Genomic DNA, 21,724 nt, shown 5'->3' with positions numbered 1-21,724 from the left:
AAGTGGGTTAAGCCGCTGCCTTCGGCTCAGGTCATGATCTCGGGGTCCTGGGATCGAGTCCCGCATCGGGCTATCTGCTCAGCGGAGATCCTGCTTCCCTCTCTCTCTCTCTCTGCCTGCCTCTCTGCCTACTTGTGATCTCTGTCAAATGAATAAATAAAATCTTAAAAAAAAAAAAAAAAAAAGAGGCCCAGGAATTGAAAGCAGGTTTTTCTTGGCACATAGTCTTTTCATCTTCAGTTGTTTCTAACGTGTCTTATATAAATTAATCGTTCTCCTAACTGGATGCCCATTTATGATCACAAAAAAAACATACATTTGTTTCATTAACATTTTAAATACTTCTGGATAAAATCAATTTTCTTATTAGAGAACAAAAATTATACCCTAAAGCTATATTTTACCTTAGGTAATGCTATCTTATGCATAAAACACAGTCATTTGTTTAAAACATCTTTAAAAATAACTCCTTTCGCACATAGTTACTTAAACCCCTTAGGAAGGTTTGTTTTAAAGTAGAAGCATGTCTTTCACAGTAAAATAGTGATTTGTTCTTTGAGGAACTTCAAGGTTCTTCTGCAGACAGATTGTGACACAGCTTGGGCTTGTTGGGATTATTTTTCAGTAGCCAATCAGCTAGCCAAATCTACGGAAAACAGAGAAAAAAACTTGTAATAAACATTTAAATACATATACTATAAATTATAAATATATATTATGAATGATATAAATATACACTGTATATACAAACTCACACTATAAGTAGTATAAATATATATCAATTTAAAACTCAGTTTACAGGGGCGCCTGGGTGGCTCAGTGGGTTAAAGCCTCTGCCTTTAGCTCAGGTCATGATCCCAGGGGCCTGGGATCGAGCCCCACATCCAGCTCTCTGCTCGGCGGGGAGTCTGCTTCCTCCTCTCTCTCTCCGCCTGCCTCTCTGCCTACTCGTGATCTCTGTCAAATAAATAAATAAAATCTTTAAAAAAAAAAAAAAACTTAGTTTACAAAATCACTCTGAGAATGAGAAAATAACCATTAAAAAACTGAAACACTTGGGGTGCCTGGGTGGCTCAATGGGTTAAAGCCTCTGCCTTCGGCTCAGGTCATGATCCCAGGGTCCTGGAATCGAGCCCAGCATAGGGCTCTCTGCTCAGCGGGGAGCCTACTTCCTCCTCTCTCTCTCTCTCTCTCTCTCTCTCTCTGCCTGCCTCTCTGCCTACTTGTGATCTCCATCTGACAAATAAATAAACTCTAAAAAACAAAAAACTGAAACACTAAGTTTTACATTATGCAAGATTATCAAGTATAGATCCAAATTGGAAAAGAAGTCAAACTATCTCCTTTTACAGTTGACATGATCCTATTTTAAAGAAAATCCCAAGGAAAGCTATTATAACTAATGAATTCGGCAAAGTTGTAGGTTAAAAGATTAACATAAAATCCTTTGTGTTTCTAAACCATAAGAGACTCTTAATTTCACAAAACAAACTGAGGGTTGGGGGGAGGGTAGGGAGAGAGTGGTTGGGTTATGGACATTGGGGAAGGTAAGTGCTACGGTGAATGCTGTGAAGTGTGTAAACCTGGCGATTCACAGACCTGTACCCCTGGGGCTAATAATACATTACATGTTAAAAAAATACTAAAAATTTTTAAAAAATCTTTTTTTGTTTCTATATATCAGCAATAAACAACCCAAAAGGAAAATAAGAAATCACTTCCATCCCAGTAGCATTAAAAAAAAATTTAGGAGTACATTTAACTAACTTGCATACTGAAAACTATAAAATGTTGCTGAAAGAAATTTAAAGTCCTGAGTAAATGTAAAGATAACCGGTGTTCATGGATACAAAGACTTAATACTATTTTTTTTTCTTTTTTAAAAGATTTTATTTTTTAAGTAATCTCTACACCCAACGTGGGGCTCAAACCCACAAACCTGAGATCAAACATTCCATGCTCCACCGACCAAGTCAGCTAGGTACCCTGGAAGACTTAATACTGTTTACATGTCATTACTACCTAAAGTGAGCTACAGATTCAATCCAATCCTTACGAAATTCCCAAAAATGTTTTTGCAAAAATGTTAAAGTCAATCCTCAAACTCATATGAAATATCAAGAGGAGAATTTTCTGATATTCTTCTTCCTCTTTTTTTTTTTTTAAGTTTTTCATTTATTTACATAATCTCTACGCCCAAGGTGGGGCTCACACTTATGACCTCAAGATCAAGAGTCGCATGCTCTTCTGACTGAGCCAGCCAGGCACCCCACCTTTTTTTTTTTTAAAGTAAACTCTACACTCAGTGTGGGGCTTGAAGTTGTGACCTGGAGCTCAAGAGTCACATGTTCCACTGACTGAGACATCCAGGAGTGCCCTCTCATCTACTTTTTTTTTTTTTTTTTAATTTATTTGACAGACAGAGATCACAAATAGGCAGAGAGGCAGGCAGAGAGAGAGAGGAAGAGAAGCAGGCTTCCTGCTGAGCGGAGAGCCCGATGAGGGGCTCGATCCCAGGATCCTGGGATCATGACCTGAGCCAAAGGCAGAGGCTTTAACCCCCTGAGCCACCCAGGCGCCCCTCTCTCATCTACTTTTAATCAGAGTATAAAATGGTATAACCACTACAAAATTCGGCAATACTTACCCAAATTTAAATTTTTTAAAAGATTTTTATTTATTTATTTGACAGAGAGAAATCACAAGTAGGCAGAGTAGCAGGCAGAGAGAGAGGAGGAAGCAGGCTCCCTGTTGAGCAGAGAGCCCAATGTGGGGCTCGATCTCAGGACCCTGAGATCATGGCCTGAGCAGAAGGCAGAAGCTTAACCCACTGAGCCACCCAGGTGCTCCCTTACCCAAATTTAAAATGCACACATCAAACACATCAAAACATTCTTTTAAAAAAAACATTATTTTTTACTAGTATTTCCATTTGTAGGAATTTATTCATAGATATATGGTATACAGACATATGAATGAAGATATTCACTGTTGGCAGTTCATAGTAATAAAAGCGTAGAAACAACGTAAACTACCATCTATATGTGACTAATTAATAAACTGTAAAACATCAATTCAAGAGAATGCCATGAGCTGTGCTTTTAAAACAGGGCAATTTTGGTTGTGGTGTTATTTAATAATTTATAATATATATTGTATAAATAAGGTAAAAAGAATTAAATGGCATATTTACTAGCTAGCATTTGTAAATGTACATGTTTTTAAGTACAAATATATATGCTTATATATGTACAGATTTTCTCTGCTGAAAGGATATATAGAGACTGCTAAGAGTGAATGACTCCAGGAAGTATAACTAAATGACTGAGGAACAGAAATAAGAATGAGAGTTATTCTTCATGATATATCTTCTTGTAACTTTTGAATTTTATACCATATTTAAATATTGCTTACTAAAAAAAACTGTTCTAAATATTATCTACTCAAAAAAATTAATTAGAAAAGAAAGTTAAGGGCAACATTTTTTAAAAAAGATTTTATTTATTTATTTGTCAGAGAGATAGAGAGAACACAAGCAGAGGGAGCGGCAGTCAGAGGGAGAAGCAGGTAGATGGAGAAGCAGGCTCCCCACCGAGCAAGGAGCCCGATGTGGGACTTGACCCCAGGGCCCTGGGATCATGACCTGAGCCAAAGGCAGATGCACAACCGACTGAGCCACCCAGGTGTCCCAAGGGCAACATTTTTTTTAGATTTTCATATGTTTTGAATTATAATTCTACCTTTTAAATTTTTAAATTTTTTATTTTATTAAGTAGGCTCCATGCCCAAGCTGAGACTTCAACTCACAACCCTGAGATCAAGTCACGTGCTCTAGTAGTAAGCCAGTCAGGCACCCCTGTACTTTTTTATCTCTTTCCAAATGATACAATCTCTGTGTGAAAAGCCTTATACTCAAAGATGTTTGCTGTTACACTATTTATAATAGCAAACAACTCAAATAGCAAAAGAAGTATGATAAAGGTAATAAATCACTTAACTATTAAAATAATCTCTATAAAATATATATTTAAATATAGTGATATTTATGGGATATATGTTTATATATAGTAATAGAAATAAAAAAATAAAATGGAAAAGACAAAATAATAGCAGTTAATATTTGAGCACATATGCACCAGACACTCTAAGAATTTTACATGCATTCATATTTCTTGGTGTGTGTGTGTTTTTTTAAGTAGGCTCCAGAGGTGTTTAAACTCACAACCCTGAGATGAAGAGCTGAGCTATTATCAAGAGTCAGATGCCTAAACAACAAAGCCACCCAAGTGCCCTCACATACATTTATACATTTAATCCTAACAATATTCCTACTACATAGGCAGGTACTAATCTATTTGCATTTTACCGATGAGAAAAACTCAGAGGTTAGATGTCTGGAGTCAGAGTTGAATCTAGGCAAGATGACTTCAAAGACCATCTTTAGGAAATGGAACCAGGGGTATCTTTTTATCATCTTTATATTTTTCAGTAATATCAGGTTTCCTACTAAGTAAACTATGTTATTGTCACAATGAAAAGGAGTTATTAAAGAAAAAATCTGCCTAGGGGCACCTAGCTGGCTCAGTCAGTAGAGTATGTGACTCTGTCTCAGGGATCATGAGTTCAAACCCTACATTGGCCATAGAGATTACATAATATATAAAAAAAAAAAAAAGAAAGAAAGAAAGAAAGAAAAAGAAATAACCTTATCTTTTGTTTTTGGTAAAAGTGACAAAGTTAGTAGGAGAGATTAAATCTTTTGTCTTCCAAAGGGATTCCCTTTCAGAAAGGTAACACAGACTGGAGATACTATTTTGTCAGGGCTGATATTAAAATAACCTTCCCTGAGGTGACTGGCTGGCTCAGTGGGAAGAATATGCCACTCTCAATCTTGGGGGTTGTGAGTTCAAGCCCCATGGTGGGCATATAGCTTACTTAAAAAAAAATGAATGAAATAACCTTCCTTCATTATCTCTGAGTCTTCAAATGAGTGGGAGTACCTATAAGGAAGAAACAAGGAAGAAATTTGGCCCTGGATACCATCCTAGTTCTTCCTACCCAACTATTCTTCCACCTGACTGAGCAATGTTGAAGTATCTAGGGATGTAAATAAATATGTTTTCTGTGAAAAAAAATACAATGTTTTAAATATGAAAACTATAGACAATTTCTTTATTAGTGAATAAAAAGATTTCTTACAAAAGGATCTGCTGGTTTCTCCTTACAAAGTGCTGTGAGTCCTTCAAGCAGAGTTGGTATTACATATAAATTTAAATAATCCTTAGCAGCTTGTCCAACTGGAATGGGTTCAATAATCACTGCAAATACAAATATATTCCCATTAAAACTAACACAAATGATGAAATATAATCATTACAAAGAAAGAAATTTTAGTGGCATGATACTTATAAAGGTGTTTTTTTAACAAAAGGGAAACAGAACTAGATACATAGCATACATAGTGTGTTCAAAAACACACAAGCACACACAGAGAAATAATAAGACCACATTAGATTGGCAAAAAAAATATATCAAAACGCTAAGATTGGGGCGCCTGGGTGGCTCAGTGGGTTAAGCCTCTGCCTTCAGCTCAGGTCATGATCTCAGGTCATGATCTCAGGGTCCTGGGATCGAGTCCCACATCGGGGTCTCTGCTTGACAGAGAGCCTGCTTCCCCAACACCATCCCCCCACCCGCTGCACCTGCCTCTCTCTCTGCCTACTTGTGATCTCTGTCTGTCAAATAAATAAATAAAAGCTTTTTAAAAAAAAAAAAAAAAAAAAAAACCCTGCTAAGGTTGATCATGTATAGGATTCTGATTATGTTTTCTACTACATCCTTGTCTGCATTTTCATTTCCATATTTTTTACAGTAAATATTACAATGGACAATGTCATGAAAAAGAAAAATATGAATAAAGAATTTGAGAGGCAGAGCAACCCTCCCCATAAGAGACACTTAATCTCAGGAAACAAACTGAGGATTGCTGGGGTGGGGGGAGGAGGATAGGGTGGCTAGGTTATGGACATTGGGGAGAATACGGACTATGGTGAGCACTGTGAATTTGTAAGACCAATGATTCACAGACCTGTACCCCTGAAACAAATAATACATTATATGTTAATTTAATAAATAAATAAATAAATAAATAAATCTATCTACTTTTAGTGGATCTCTGATCCTTGCCACTTACAAATAAATTATATATATATATATATAAATATATATATAATTTTATATATATATATATAAATAAATATATATATATATAACATGTAAAATCTAGGCAATTAATTCATTTCAACAATTAATTCTTCCCGACATAATAGCAGGCACTTTACAAGTGGCATAGATACAACAGTGAATAACACATAGGTCTTGCTCCCTTATAAACTACTGAATATGCACATAAAAACTGTTTTTGTGTACCACATTCCTATTCTTATTTTTCAGGTTTTTATTTTTATTTTTTATTTTATTTATTTTTTTTTCTAGAGAGAGAGAGAGCGCGCGCGCGCACAGGAGAACACAAGCAGGCAGAGGCAGAGAGAGAAGCAGGCTCCCCACTGAGCAAGGAGCCCGATGCGGGACTCGATCCCAGGACCCTGGGATCATGACCTGAGCTGAAGGCAGCGGCTTAACCCACTGAGCCACCCAGGCGTCCCTATTTTTCAGGTTTTTAAATAAATTATTTAAGATCGAGGAAAATTTTAGTCTTTTTAGTCTTATTCAAACACTAATGTATGTCAACCAGACTTGCAGTACAACAAAGAATTTATTTATGCCAGGAAGAAAGTATTTTCTAAGTCTTAGTAAGCCTTTTGAGGTTGACCTCATTCAATGGGCAACTTTTTTTTTTTTTTCCCTTTAAATAGCTTTATTAATGGATGAGTTTTCCAGGGGATAGGGACTGATCTTTGGAAGAAAGAGGCACTTCCATGGAAGGCAGGGAAATAGACCACTGCTCATGGGACAAGGGCCCCAAGTGGGATAGCAGGGAGAAGGACAAGAGAAGGAGTGAGCGAGGAGCGGTACCTAGCTGACAGACTATTTTCATTTTTATATGTCATCAATGGGCAACTTTTGATAAAGATGAGAATGTGAAGCTGCTGGTCTCATGTCTTCAGATTTAAATCATCACTGGCCCAAGGAAAAAGAGGGTGGGAAGACAGATTTCTGTGTGATTAGTGTATGGGCTCAGTCCCATTGAGACAACTAACAATGAGAGAGTCCTTCATCAGGATGCCAGGAAAAGCTAGATGTCTTAAAGGACTTGAGTAAGTTTCCTTTCCTATTAGTCTCATTACAGCACTCTTTTTTGTACTGATCACTGTAATAATTTTATTTTGGTTACACAAATATTTGTCATCTGTCTCTTCTACTCTGTAAGTTCCATGAAAGTTAAGACCACACTTACCATATTTACTGTACCCTGGACCCAGGCCCTTTGTAATATTTAAAAATGAAAATTGAGGGGTGTCTGGCTAGCTCAGTCGGATAAGCGTCTGCCTTCAGCTCAGGTCATGATCCCAGGGTTCTGGAACTAAGCCCCCTGTCAAGCCGTGTTGGGCTCTCCACTTATCAGGGAATCTGCTTCTCTCTCTCCCTCTGCCCCTCCCCTCGCTTGTGCTCTCTCCCTCTCTCAAATAAATACAATCTTTAAAAAAATAAAAATGAGGGCAACCTGGGTGGCTCAGTGGGTTAAAGCCTCTGCCTTTAGCTCAGGTCATGATCCCAGGGTCCTGGAATTGAGCCCCACATTGGGCTCTCTGCTCGACAGGGAGCCTGCTTCCCCCTCTCTCTGCCTGCCTCTCTGCCTACTTGTGATCTCTGTCTGTCAAATAAATAAATAAAATCTTTTTAAAAAATAAAAATAAAAAAAATAAAAACGAAAATTGATTATTGCCATTCCCATCCTTAAAAAGCTTCATTGGTTCCTCATTGCATTTACAGTCCCACAGGAGTCTATACCATGTAATTTCTACTTACATCTCCAACCTCATATTTATCTTCCCCTGATCTTTGTTTATATAACGTGTCACATTCTCTCTTGCTCATGACTTGAGAGAGACATGCTGTTCAATATGCTAGAATGTTCTTCCCTGGATCTCATGTCACTTCGTCAGTTGGGCCTTTCTTATCATAGTTTCTTATAATACCCTAAAATTGCTTTGTATAGCACTTACCACATAGTAACTAATTATACAGTCATTATAACTGTGCAATTATTTGGGTAATTATTGTTTAATGGCTATCTTCTGAACATTAGATGTAAACTCCAAGGGAGAAGGGACCTCATCTATTTTTTGTAATTTTATTAAGAAAATTTATTGAGGCCTATTCACATATAATAAAATTTACCCACTGAAGTATACAATAAATTTTTAGTATATGTGTGTGTATGTGCAATCCAGTTTTAGAACACTTCACAAGGGAACACAAAATGTTCCCTTGTGCCTATTTGCAATTTCCCATTCCCACCCCAGCCCTTGGCAAGCACTGAGCTTCTATTTCTAAAAATTTGCCTTTCCTGGATATTTCATATAAACAGATCATGTATGTTGTCTTTTGTGCCTGGACTCTTTCAGCATTATGATTTGAGTTTCGTCCATGTTGTAGCATGTATCAGTAGTTTGTTTTTAAATTGCTGAATAGTATTCTATAGTATGGCTATCCAAAATTTTGTTTAACCATTAATAGATAGTTGAATTGTTTCCACTTTTTGGCTATACTAAATAATGCTGCTATAAACATTCACATGTGTCTTTATGTAGATTTATGTTGTTATTTCTCTTGGATGGGTAAATTCTAAGAGGAGTGGAATTGCAACAGAGTTACATGGTAAGCATATATTTAACATTCTAAGAAACCACGAACTGTTTTCCAAAGTGGCTTTATCATTTTACAATAATGTGTGAGGATCCCAGTATCTCTTTATCCTTGCCATTGATTATAATCCATTGTAGTGGGTATGCAGTGGTATCTCACTGTGATTTTAATTTGCATTTCCCCAGTGATTATGTTTTAACACTTTTTCATGGGCTCATTAGCCATTTGTGTATCTTTTATGAAATGCTTATTCAAATCTTTTGCCTGGTTTTTAATTGTTTGCCTTTTTTGAATTGAATTAATTATAAGAGTTCTTTATAAATCCTATAAAAGTCCTTTATTTTATATGATTTGCAAATATTTCCTACCAGTCTGTGGCTAATCTTTTCAATATTTTTAATGATGGCTTTTGAAACATAAAAACTTTTAATTTTGATGTAGTCTAACTTACCAATATTATCTTATTCATCATGCTTTTGATATCATATACAAAAACCCTTTGTCCAACTCAAGATCATGAAGATTTCCCATGTTTTCTTCTAGCTATTTTTAGCTCTGATGTTTAGGTCTATGATCCATTGTTGTTACGTTTTGTATGGGGCGTGAAACAAGGATCTGTGTTCTTTCTCTCTTTTTACATGTGGACATTCAGTTGTCCTAGCACCATTTGTTGACAAGACCACCCTTTCCCCATCAAATTGTCTAGGCACTTTTGTTGAAAGTCAACTGACCATAAATGTAAGGATTTATCCCTAGATTCTCAATTGCGTTTCATTGATCTATATGTCTAGTACTATACTGTCTTAATTACTGTGGTCTCATAGTAAATTTTGAAATAAGATTAGTGGAAGTTCTCCAACCTATTTCTTCATTTTCAAAATTGTTTTACCTTGCCTAAATCTTTTGCAATTTCAGATAAATTTTATTTTTATTTTTATTTATTATTTTTTTTAAAGATTTTATTTATTTATTTGACAGAGAGAGATCACAAGTAGACAGAGAGGCAGGCAGAGAGAGGGAGGGAAGCAGGCTCCCTGCCAAGCAGAGAGCCCGATGTGGGACTCGATCCCAGGACCCTGAGATCATGACCTGAGCCGAAGGCAGCGGCTTAACCCACTGAGCCACCCAGGCGCCCCAACAATTTCAGATAAATTTTAGAATCAGCTTGCCAACTTCTACATAAAAGAATGTATGGATTTTAATAGGAAGTGCATTAAATTAATTGATCAACTTGGAGAGAACCACCGTCGTGACAATACTGACTGTTCTGATCCATCAACATGGGACTGGGACAACTATTTATTTTAGATAGTCTTTCAGTTCTCTCAGTAATGTTTTATGCCTTTCGGTGTATAAGAATTGTACTTCTTGGGGCGCCTGGGTGTCTCAGTGGGTTAAAGCCTCTGCCTTCGGCTCAGGTCATGATCCCAGGACCCTGGGATCAAGCCTTGCATCGGGCTCTCTGGTCTGCAGGGAGCCTGCTTCCTCCTCTCTCTCTGCCTGCCTCTCTGCCTGCTTGTGATCTGTGTGTCAAATAAATAAATAAAATCTTTAAAAAAAAAAAAAAGAATTGTACTTCTTTTGTTAAAATATTCATCTTTGTATTTCTGGCACATAGTAGGCAATTCAATAAATTTGTTGAAGGAATAAAATATAGCAAAGCTTTGAATTAGCCATCTCTTTTGAAAGGGAGAGGTAAGGGTGCTACATTTTTCAAGGGTTAGGAACTCTGAATATCTTTGTGACTTTTTTGAGTGAATCATCCTATAGGGTTTTGCACTTAGTTCTTGACTGACCTCTAAGCAAGAGAGAGCTCATATCCTAAACTCTGAGAATTTACTCAAAGAACTTCATATTCTCATAGCAGAAGATCTGCAGTGTGGTAGGTAATTAATCATTTATATTTATCCCACAACTTCTGCTTCTCAAATGTCTAATTATGTCTCTTAAACTCATGTTTAGAAGACAAATCGATAGGTAAAACCAAAGGTAATCTAAGAGAATAGCTTAGGTATATAACCCTATGAGTAAGAAAAGCTTCTAAAACAAAACAAGACAAACAAAAACTAAAGAAAATAAAACAGTAATAGCAATTAATAGTTGAGCACATATGCACCAAACAATCTAAGAATTTTACACGCATTTATATATTCAACCCTAACAATATCCCTAGCTAGGCAGGTACTACTAATATTTGTATTTTACTGATGAGAAGAGAAAAAACCAGAAAGAAGTTAGATGTCTGGAGTCAGAGGAAAAATATAATTCACTAAGAGGACTAAATCTAAAGTACTATCACATTAAAAAGACATTTCATGTTTGAGATGTATTTTAAAATAATATGGAAGCATTAGAAATAGAAGCAGAGGTTATAGATGATATAATAAGACTGATCACAATTATTTAAGTTGGGTGATAGGTTCATCAGGGGTATATTATACTATTCTGTCTACTTTCGATTATATTTGAAATTTCCACAATAAACAATTCCAAAGAAAACCTAGTGGAAGGGATATGTGATAGAAATTAGATCAGTAAGAATAAAATATTTAAGTAGGTAAATCCTTTTGTGTACAAATAGCTATAAAACAGTTTTTGTGGGGTACCTGGCTAGCTCAGTGGGTGGAGCATGCAACTCTTGTTCTTAGGGTCATGACTTCAAGCCCCACGCTGGGTACAGAGATTACTTAAAAATTAAAGATGAAAGTAAAAAAAAAAACCTTTAAATCAGTATTTTAAAAAACAAAACAAAACTCAGTTTTTATTTAAGAATCAGGACTTTTGGGGGCGCCTGGGTGGCTCAGTGGGTTAAGCCGCTGCCTTCAGCTCAGGTCATGATCTCAGGGTCCTGGGATCGAGTCCCGCATCGGGCTCTCTGCTCGGCGGGGAGCCTGCGTCCCCTCTCTCTCTCTCTCTCTCTGCCTGCCTCTCTGTCTATTTGTGCTCTCTCTGTCAAATAAATAAATAAAATCTTAAAAAAAAAAAAAAAAAAGAAGAATCAGGACTTTTAGGGGTGCCTCGGTGGCTCAGTCTGTTAAGCATCTGCCTTCAGCTCAGGTCATGATCTGGGAGTCCTGGGATAAGCCCCACTTTGGCAGGCTTCCCACTTAGCGGAGAGTCTGCTTCTCCCTCTTTCTCTGCTCTTGCTCTCTCTCTGTCCTCTCCTCTCTTCCTCCAGGCTCATGCTCTCTCTCTCAATAAATAAAATCTTAAAAAAAAAAAAAATCAGGACTTTTAAATCTCCAAGACAGATTTCAGTTTTCTTTGAATAAATCATCAGTAAAAAATACTGAAGAATAGGCCTAAATGACTTAAAAGAAAAATAACAGGCCAAAAAAAAAAAAAAAAAAAAAAAAAAAAAATCAAAGCTCCCCAATGCTTTACATCTTTTTCTTTACAACAGAAATCACCAAATTTTCTTCTGGATTTAAAAATATTGATAACAAACTAAAAACCTCAATGCTGTTTCTTACTATGCCCAGTTCTAAAAGGTTTATGACTTCCATAACAGGATGGAAACAAAAAACCAGTTTGAGGGCGCCTGGGTGGCTCAGTGGGTTAAGCCTCTGTCTTCGACTCAGGTCATGATCTCAGGGTCCTGGGATCGAGCCCCGCATCGGGCTCTCTGCTCAGCGGAGAGCCTGCTTCCCCCTTTCTCTCCGCCTGCCTCTCTGCCTCCTTGTGATCTCTGTCAAATAAATAAATAAAATCTTTAAAAAAAAACAAAACAGTTTGAGACCTACTAATTTCACAACTGCATAAGCGTTCATTAGGCAAACAGTAAGGTATTAGAAAAAATGGGAAATCTATCATAATTTCCAAGGGAGAGTCTCTTTTTCATGTGTAACAAACTTTACTGGTGCATTAGGGAGCACCTAAGGAATTGCAACAAAGGAGAAGAGAAACCCTAAACATGGCTAGTCGAAGAGAAAAGAAAGAAAAAAGTAAACTCCTCTCAACAGATTCCCTACAGGACACAATTTAGTTCTAAGGAAAATAATGAATTTTCCATTCTTGGCCTCAAGTTTGTAAGTAACTGTAACTTCAAAATATGACAAAATATACTGGAGAAAAACCCTGTTATCTTCCTTCCCAGATGCATCACCCAAATAAAAGAAAAAGCAAACAATAGTGAGATGCACTTGACTAAATTACTCATCAGTAACTCACCTTCAGGAAACATGAATCGAATTTCTCTTTCTGCTGCAGCAAAATCATTGCTCCCATGAAGTGCATTCCTTAGGTCATCTGTGCCATAAATTGCCCTTAGACTAAAAGTAAGTTAGAGATGATGACCATCCAGTGTGATATCCTTTCCTTACTCTTTACATATGCATTCTACTTAGGAATTTTACAGAAGCATTGCCACTTCTCACATATGGAGGTTTTAATCTATTTTGAATTTTAACTTAAATCTACCTAGATGAGGGTCAAATATATTTAAATCTGCAGGAGGATACACCAGGAAATAGGAGTTCTCTGGGTGAAGAAGAGGTGTTGTTTTGTGAGAAGTAAAAAGGCAAAGTATATTAAAAAATGCAAGAATTCAATATCCTTGCATTTCCAAACTTTAATGATAATGCTAAAAATCTGTTTCTCTGGCCTTCTATAAACAATATTATTTTAAAAAGCCATGCCAATATTCTTATGAAAAATCCTACTTAGGTGGCAGTTTAATTCAAGGATGAGAAGAATTAGTCTAATCAAATACAAATCAACATTCCCTGAGACCTTTTGGGGTATTTGCTATTAAGATGGACATTTAAATAGCTAAAATGTAAAACTGACCCCACCCCATCCCAACCAAAAAATACAAAAAGTTGTCTTGGGAAAAATTTCAACAGAAAAGAAATTCCTATTACAATGAAATCACTTTTGTTGTTGCTGTTTTTGTTGTAGTAGTTGTTGTTTTCTTCTCATTTTTATACTTGGATTCCACTTTTCCCCCTAGGAAAGTTACCTGTCTGGGTGAGTCTCTTTAGCTACTAAGGTGTTACTTGGTCCCAAAAGTTCTTTCCAGTAAGAGATGGCTTTATGTCTAGCTAATATCATGACAACAAGTGGTCCAGAACTCATGTAAGCTGTTAAATTGGGGAAAAACATCTTCCCATACTGTTCCACATAAAAGTTACTACAGTGCTCAGGGCTGAGATGCAGTTTTCTTCTCTATAAGAGAAACAAAGTCAACAAAAGTATTTCAAATGACAGTTCAATAATAACTCATTAAATAATTAATAACTTGAAATTAATACAAATTTGATTATAAATTTGAGATTTTTTTATTATGAAGAAAGGGAGAGATAAAGTTAAAATGTAGACTATATATAAACTTCTCAAAGTTATTTAACCAACTGTTGTGTGCTGTTGATGTGAATATAGACTCATGCAGCCACTGTGGAAACCAGTATGGAGTTTCATCAAAAAACTAAAAATAGAAATACCACGTGATCCAGTAATTCCACTACTGGGTATTTACCCAAAGAAACAAAACCACTAATTCAAAAAGATATATGCACCCCTACATTTATTGTACTATTATTAACAATAGCTGAGGGGTTCCTGGGTGGCTCAGTCATTGAGCATCTGCTTTCAGCTCAGGGCATGATCCTCAGGTCCTGGGATCGAGCCCCATGTTGGGTTCCCTGCTCAATGGGAGGCCTGCTTCTCCCTCTTCCAATCCCTCTGCTTGTGTTCCCTCTCTCACTGTCTCTCTCTTCTGTCAAATAAATAAATAAATAAATAAAATCTTGAATAAAAAGAAAACCAGTAGCTGAGACATGGAAGCAACCCAAGGATCAATCTACAGGTAAGTGGATAAAGATGTGGTATATATATAGACAATGGAATATTACCCAGCCATAGAAAGGAATGAGATTTTGCCATTTGTGACACTATGGACAGACCTAGGGAGCATTACAGTAAATGAAATAAGTCAGACAGAGAAAGACAATTACCATGATCTCACTGATATGTGGAATCTAACAAAACGAATGAACAAACTCTTAAACACAGAGAACAGCTGGCAGAGGGAATGTTAGTAGGAGGCAGGGGTGAAAAGATGAAGGGAATTAAAAGGCAGGAACTTCTACTTACAAAATGAGTAGTAAGTCAGAGAGATGAAAAGTACAGCATACAGAAAAGAGTTAATAATATTGCAGTAATGTTGGGGCGCCTGGGTGGCTCAGAGGGTTAAAGCCTCTGCCTTCGGCTCAGGTCATGATCTCACGGTCCTGGGATCAGGCCCTGCATCAGGCTCTCTCCCCAACAGGGAGCCTGCTTCCCCTCTCTCTCTGCCTGCTTCTCTGTCTACTTGTGATCTCTCTCTCTCTCTCTGTCAGATAAATAAACAAAATCTTTGAAAAAAAAAATTAAAATTTCATCTGTTATAATGTAATCCCTTATCACATGCCCCTTAACAAGCAAAGGAAGCCACCTGCTACAGATATGCTATCTAATGGAGCATAATTATAAAAATTAAGAGCTCCTCTTAAACTAAAATTGATGAAGGGTACCTGGGTGGCTCAGTCCGTTAAGTGCTTGACTTCATCTCTAATCATGATCTCAGAGTCCTGGCATCAAGTTTCCCCCACTCTGGCAGGGGTGGGGGTGAGGGTTGACACTCAGCAGAAAGTCTGCTTCCCCCAACCCCGCTCATTCTGTATCCCTCTCTCTCTCAAATAAATAAAATCTTAAAAAAAATTAATAATGAATCGGTAATTCCATTGTTTACTTTAAAATTAGGTCGGGGCTCCTAGCTGGTTTGGTTAGTAGAGCATGCAACTCTTGGTCTCTGGGTTGTGAGTTTGAGCCCCATGCTGGGGCTGAAGATTGATTAAAAATAATATCTTTTTTTTTTTTTAAGATTTTATTTATTTGTCAGAGAGAGGGAGCGAAAGCATGCGCACAAGCAGGGGGAGCAGCAGGCGGAGGAAGAAGCAGGCTCCCCACTGAGCAAGGAGCTTGAGCTCGCCCTTGATGTGGGACTCCATCCCAGGACCCTGGATCATGACCTGAGCTGAAGGCAGAAGCTTAACCCACTGAGCTATCCAGGCATCCCTAAAAATAAAATCTTTTAAAAAATTAGATCAGGTAAAATTTTTTGGAATTCAGGTGAATATTTTCACAAAGCTAAGCTGTATTAAATAATATCAGAAAGGCGACCATTAGTTTGTAACAAAGGAAATACTGCCACCTATTGAAAGGATGTGTCATTTTTCAGGTCTTCCCTAGATGCAACAAGAAAGCCTAAGGTTCAATGGACTTCCAACTACAAAAAGCCTATTTTAAAAGTATATGATACAAAGAATATTGTACAATTCCACTTACATGAGAAATCTGGAATAGTTAAAGTCAGAGAGACAGAAAAAGCAGAATAGTGGTTACCAGAGACTGGGAAGAGGGGTAAACAGTTAGTGAGTAGTAAGTACAGAGTTTCAGTTCCAGATGATGAAAAAGTTCTAGAGAAGGATGATGGTGATGGCTGCACAATAAAGGGAATGTACTTAATACTGTTCAACTATACCCTTAAAAATGGTAAAATTTATGTTGTGTATATTTTATCACAATTAAAACAAAAAAGAAGCATGCAATATACCAAAGCTTTCTTTGGTACGAAATTTACTGCTGACGTGGAAAAGTGTTAATCATTAGTATTCTTTTTTTTAAGATTTTATTTATTTATTTGACAGACAGAGATCACAAGTAGGCAGAGAGGCAGGCAGAGACAGAGGAGGAAGCAGGCTCCCTGCTGAGCAGAGAGCCTGATGCAGGGCTAGATCCCAGGACTCTGGGATCATGACCTGAGCCGAAGACAGAGGCTTTAACCCACTGAGCCACCCAGGTGCCCCTAAACATTAGTATTTATGCTAATTAACATTAGAGGACCAGCTACTGCAAAACAGGTGCTTGTATCTGTTCTTATACTGAAATTCACATAATCAAGAAAAAGAAATTTGAGAAGTTACAAAACCATCTGATTTAGTATAATCCTATTTTTCTATTATTTAAAATTAAGTTGTGTCAGTATTTGTGATTCTTAGGCATATTTAACATGAACTACTTAAGGTTTTCACTAATTATTTTAAAAAGATGGACTTCTAAAAAAATTTAAATAGAATAGCTTTATCTTATTTGTATACTTCACTGTTTTTTTCCCCAAATGTAATGGGTAGTATACTTACAGGGATAAAAAATTCAAAGCACTATAAAAAAGTATATACTGAGGGGGCGCCTAGGTGGTTCAGTGGGTTGGGCCTCTGCCTTCGGCTCAGGTTGTGATCTCAGGGTCCTGGGATCGAGCCCCGAATGGGGTGCTCTGCTCAGCGGGGAGTCTGCTTCCCCTCTATCTCTCTGCCTACTTGTGATCTCTGTCAAATAAATAAATAAAATCTTTTTTTTTTAAAGTATACACTGAACAATTACATTCCTATCCCTGTCCTAATCCACCCTGATTTTCCTTGCTCTCCAATAGGCAACCATTTTTTAATCTCCCAGTGTTTCATTTTGCAAATATTAGCAAACACGAACATGAATATGTTATTTTTCTCTATCATAAAAGATTACTGTACACAGCTCTGTCACCTTTTTTCCCCATAACAGGACATGGAGAGGTTCCTCTTTTTTCCTTTTTTTTTTTTTTTTAGATTTTATTTATTTGTCAGAGAGGGAGAGAGAGCGAGCGAGCACAGGCAGACAGAATGGCAGGCAGAGGCAGAGGGAGAAGCAGGCTCCCCGCCGAGCAAGGAGCCCGATGCGGGACTCGATCCCAGGACGCTAGGATCATGACCTGAGCCAAAGGCAGCTGCTTAACCAACTGAGCCACCCAGGCGTCCCCTCTTTTTTCCTTTTACAATTAGTTGCAGAGTACTCAATTTATGGCTTCATCAGTCTATTTAACTAATCCTTTTTTTAAGGTTTTTTAAAAATATATTTATGTATTTATTTTTGTGAGAGAGAGAGAAGAGAGACCACAAGCAGGGGGAGAGGCAGACAGAGGGAGAAACAGGCTTCTTGCTCGGCAAGGAGTCAGATGTGGGACTTGATCCCAGGACCTCATCATCATGACCCAAGCTGAAGCTTAACTGACTGAGCCACCCAGGTATCCCAAGATTTTTTTTCAAGTAATCTTTGCACCCGAGATGGGACTTGAACTTACAACCCCAAGATCAAGAGATACATGCTCTACCAACTGAGCCATCCAGGAGTCCTTATTCAACCAATCTCTGAATGCTAGGTTGTTTTCAATCTTTTGCTCAAAAATGAATAATGCTCTGGGTGATAGACATTAAGAAGGGCATGTGATATAATGAACACTGGGTATTACATAAAAGGGATGAATCACTGACCTCTACCTCCTCTGAAACCACTAATACATTCTATGTTAATTAATTGAATTTAAATTTTTAAAAGTGGGAAAAAATAATCTGTGCAAAAAATAAAAAGTGCAAAAAATAATCTGTATATATGACACTTCATATTAATACATGGGTCACAGGAGGAATTCCATCATTAGAATTGCTGAGTCAGGGGCACCTGGGTGCCTTAGTGGGTTAAAGCTTCTGCCTTTGGCTCAGGTCATGATCCCAGAGTCCTGTGATCAAGCCCACATAGGGATCTCTGCTCAGCAGGGAGCCTGCTTCCCCCACCCCCCTCTCTGCCTGCCTCTCTGCCTACTTGTGATCTCTGACAAATAAATAAAATCTTAAAAAAAAAATTGCTGAGTCAAAGGGTAGATGCATTTATAATACTGTTTCATAACTGCAAGATTCCCTTCCATAGGGGTTTACCTTTATGATTTTGCTAGATGGTATTTTAGTGTGTTTTTTTTTTTTTACGATTTTATGTTTAAGAAATCTCTACATCAAATGTGGGTCTTGAACTCACAACCCTAAGATCAGAAATTGCATGCTCTACCAACAGAGCCAGCCAGGCACCCCTCAGTGTTGTTTTATTTTTTTTTAATTTTTCATTCTTTTTCTTTTTTTTTTTTAAGATAGATGTATGTATGTATGTATGTATGTATTTCTATGACAGAGACAGACAGACAGAGAGGGATTATATGACAGAGAAAGACAGAGAGAGAGGGAACACAAGTAGGCCTCCCCCTCAGCTGGGAGGGAGTCCAATGGGGGATGGGGGAAGGTAATCCCAGGACCCTGGGATCATGACCCAAGCCAAAGACAGATGCCCTACCAACTGTGCCACCCAAGCAACCCTGTTCTACCCATTTTCAATGGATTTTTAAAATCTTTTCCTAGGAACTCTTTATATATTTAAAGGAGATTAGCCCTTTGTGTTATGAATTGACAATCTTTTTTTCCATGTTTGTCATGTGCTTTCACATTTTGACTTTATGATGTTTACTTGGCTATGCTAAGATTTTTATGTTTATAGACTTGTCAATCTTTTCTTTTATGGCTCCCAGATGATAAGTCATAGTAAAAAACAGCTGTCCCACTCCAAGAATAAAAGGAATTCATGCATCTTTTCTTCTAGAATTTATATCATTTTTTTCCTTTTCCATTCTATTTGATAATCTGTAACAAGGCTCTTTTTACATACATTTTCAAACCTCTACCAACTGCAGAATAAGGCTTTAAAACATTAAATGTTTTTAGTAATTGAAAAATAATACCAACAGTCTAAAGTCCATCAATTGAGGAACAAGTAAATAAATTGTCATTCATTCAGAGGGAAATATTACACAGAACTGAAGAAGAATGAGAGCGATTCAGCCATACATACTAACATGGAATGCTATCAGAGCAACTCTGTAAAGAAGTCAAGGGAAGAGGACTGTCCTGTTTCATGGGGGAGGAAATGTTTGTAAATGCTTAGAAAAATCCTGCAAAGGGGCGCCTGGGTGGCTCAGTGGGTTAAAGACTCTGCCTTCGGCCTGGGTCATGATCCCAGGGTCCTGGGATCAAGCGCCCGCATCAGGCTCTCTGCTCAGTAGGGAGCCTGCTTCCCCCCTTCCCCCCCCCCCCCCCCCCCCCCTGCCTCTCTGCCTACTTGTGATCTCTGTCTGTCAAGTAAATAAATAAAATCTTAAAAAAAAAAATCCTGCAAGGACAGAAAGCATTAAGAAGATGTCTTTCCTTAGAGACTGAGACTTGGGTATTAGTGCAGAGGGGGAAAAGGAATTTTAATTCTCATTTTATATCCTTTTGAAGTATGAAAAAAATTAAAACTAACACATATAACTTTTACACTTAAAAGTTAAAATAAGGGATGCCTGGGTGGCTCAGTGGGTTAAGCAGCTGCCTTCGGCTCAAGTCATGATCGTGGGGTCCTGGAATAGAGTCCTACATCTGGCTCCCTATTCTGCAGGAAGCCTGCTTCCTGAGCCTGCTTCCTGTCTGCTGCTCACCCTGCTTGTTCTCACCCTGACACATAAATAAAATCTTAAAAAATAAATACATAAAGTTAAAATAAACCTAAGTTTAGCACTAAGTACTAAGACACTAAATAGGTTAACATATTTAAGCATTTAAAAAAATTTTTTTAAAGATATTTATTTGACAGAGACAATGAGAGAGAGAACACAAGCAGGGGGAGTGGGAAAGGGAGAAGCAGGCTCCCTGCTCAGCAGGGAACCCCAATGCAGCCAGATCCCAAGACCTGGGATCACTTCCTGAGCCTAAGGCAGATGCCCAACCACTAAACCACCCAAGCGCCCCCATTTTTTTTTTTTTTTTCTTAATGAGCAAAGAGAGAAAAAGAAACATGATCATCATGCCCTGAGTTACCTGAACAATGGTGAATCCAGATCTGAGAATGATATCTTGTATCTCCTCCTCTTTGTCCACAATATCCGGTTTGATAATAGCCAGAGTTTTTTCTACATATATCTGAGGTGGTGACATTGACATCTCCATTCTGCCTTTTCAGGGTACAACTTAGGAGATTCTCCACAGGTATCAACTGCAACGACATGCATCATCCCACCCCAAATTTAATGTAACTGTGATTAAGAACAATATTACTAGGCGCTTGGGGCGCCTGGGTGGCTCAGTGGGTTAAAGCCTCTGCCTTCGGCTCAGGTGGTGATCCTGGAGTCCTGGGATGGAGCCCTGCATTGGGCGCTCTGCTCAGCGGGGAGCCTGGTTTCCCCTTTCTCTCTCTGCCTGCCTCTCTACCTACTTGTGATCTCTGTCAAATAAATAAATATTTTAAAAAATATATATTACTAGGCGCTTGATGTTATTAATTTATAGTTACAAACTGCCGAATCTTTTTCTATGAGCAGCGTCTCAATAATATCAAGTCTGAGCGCCTGGCTGACTCAGTCCAAGGAGCACGTGACTCTTGATCTCTGGGTCTCCTGGGTTCCAGCCCCAGGTTAGGTGTTAGGTTCATAAATGAACTTTAAGAACAACATAATTTCTACTCTATGTCTTTTTTTTTTTTTTTTTCTTAAGATTTTTATTTATTTGCCAGAGAGAGACAAAGTGAGACACGGAACACAAGCATGGGTGTGGGAGAAGGAGAAGCTGGACTCTCCCCTGAGCAGGGAGCCTGGGATCGTGACCTGAGCCGAAGGCAGATGCTTAAGGACTGAGCCACCCAGGCGCCCCTCTACTCTACCTCTTAATTCGTGCCCTTGGTTTTCCTAAGCGCTTTCATTGAGGTCCAGAGGCCAAGCGGTAGTCTGAAGGCCTTGAAGACCGGGTGGGCCTCTCTGCAGCAACTCTCCACCCAGGGCAGGTAAGCCGCCTCCGGTCCCCGCCCCTCCTGGAAGTCCACACACCGGATCCGGCCTGTTTAGAAAGCAGGAACCCCAGGTCCCAGGGCCTTTCCAGGCTCACTCGCAGTCCCGAGTACAGCCCTCATTTGCGCACTCACCCCCAAACCAACTCCTGCCCGGCTACCGCCGCTTGTTGCTAGGAAACCCAAA

At 38.1% G+C, this 21,724-nt stretch overlaps 1 protein-coding gene across 1 annotated transcript; it reads right to left on the bottom strand.

The window, feature by feature from the left end:
- Positions 1-447: 447 nt before the first annotated feature.
- Positions 448-21,712, bottom strand: LOC111140828 (NME/NM23 family member 5). The gene is made up of 7 exons (XM_022493026.1): positions 21,685-21,712; positions 21,394-21,403; positions 20,577-20,751; positions 13,790-13,995; positions 13,000-13,100; positions 5,200-5,318; positions 448-646 (listed from the first exon to the last, which is right to left on the bottom strand). Exons 3-7 carry the CDS (start codon positions 20,703-20,705, stop codon positions 566-568), a joined length of 636 nt encoding a protein of 211 aa, XP_022348734.1. The 5' UTR covers positions 20,706-20,751; positions 21,394-21,403; positions 21,685-21,712; the 3' UTR covers positions 448-565.
- Positions 21,713-21,724: the final 12 nt, after the last annotated feature.

This window comes from Enhydra lutris, unplaced genomic scaffold (assembly GCF_002288905.1).
Source record: "Enhydra lutris kenyoni isolate GAN:26980312 unplaced genomic scaffold, ASM228890v2 scaffoldscaffold5, whole genome shotgun sequence".
In the NCBI taxonomy this organism is placed as follows: domain Eukaryota; kingdom Metazoa; phylum Chordata; class Mammalia; order Carnivora; family Mustelidae; genus Enhydra; species Enhydra lutris.
Note: the sequence above shows the minus strand (reverse complement) of the source record. Positions and strands in the feature narration are given on the sequence as shown.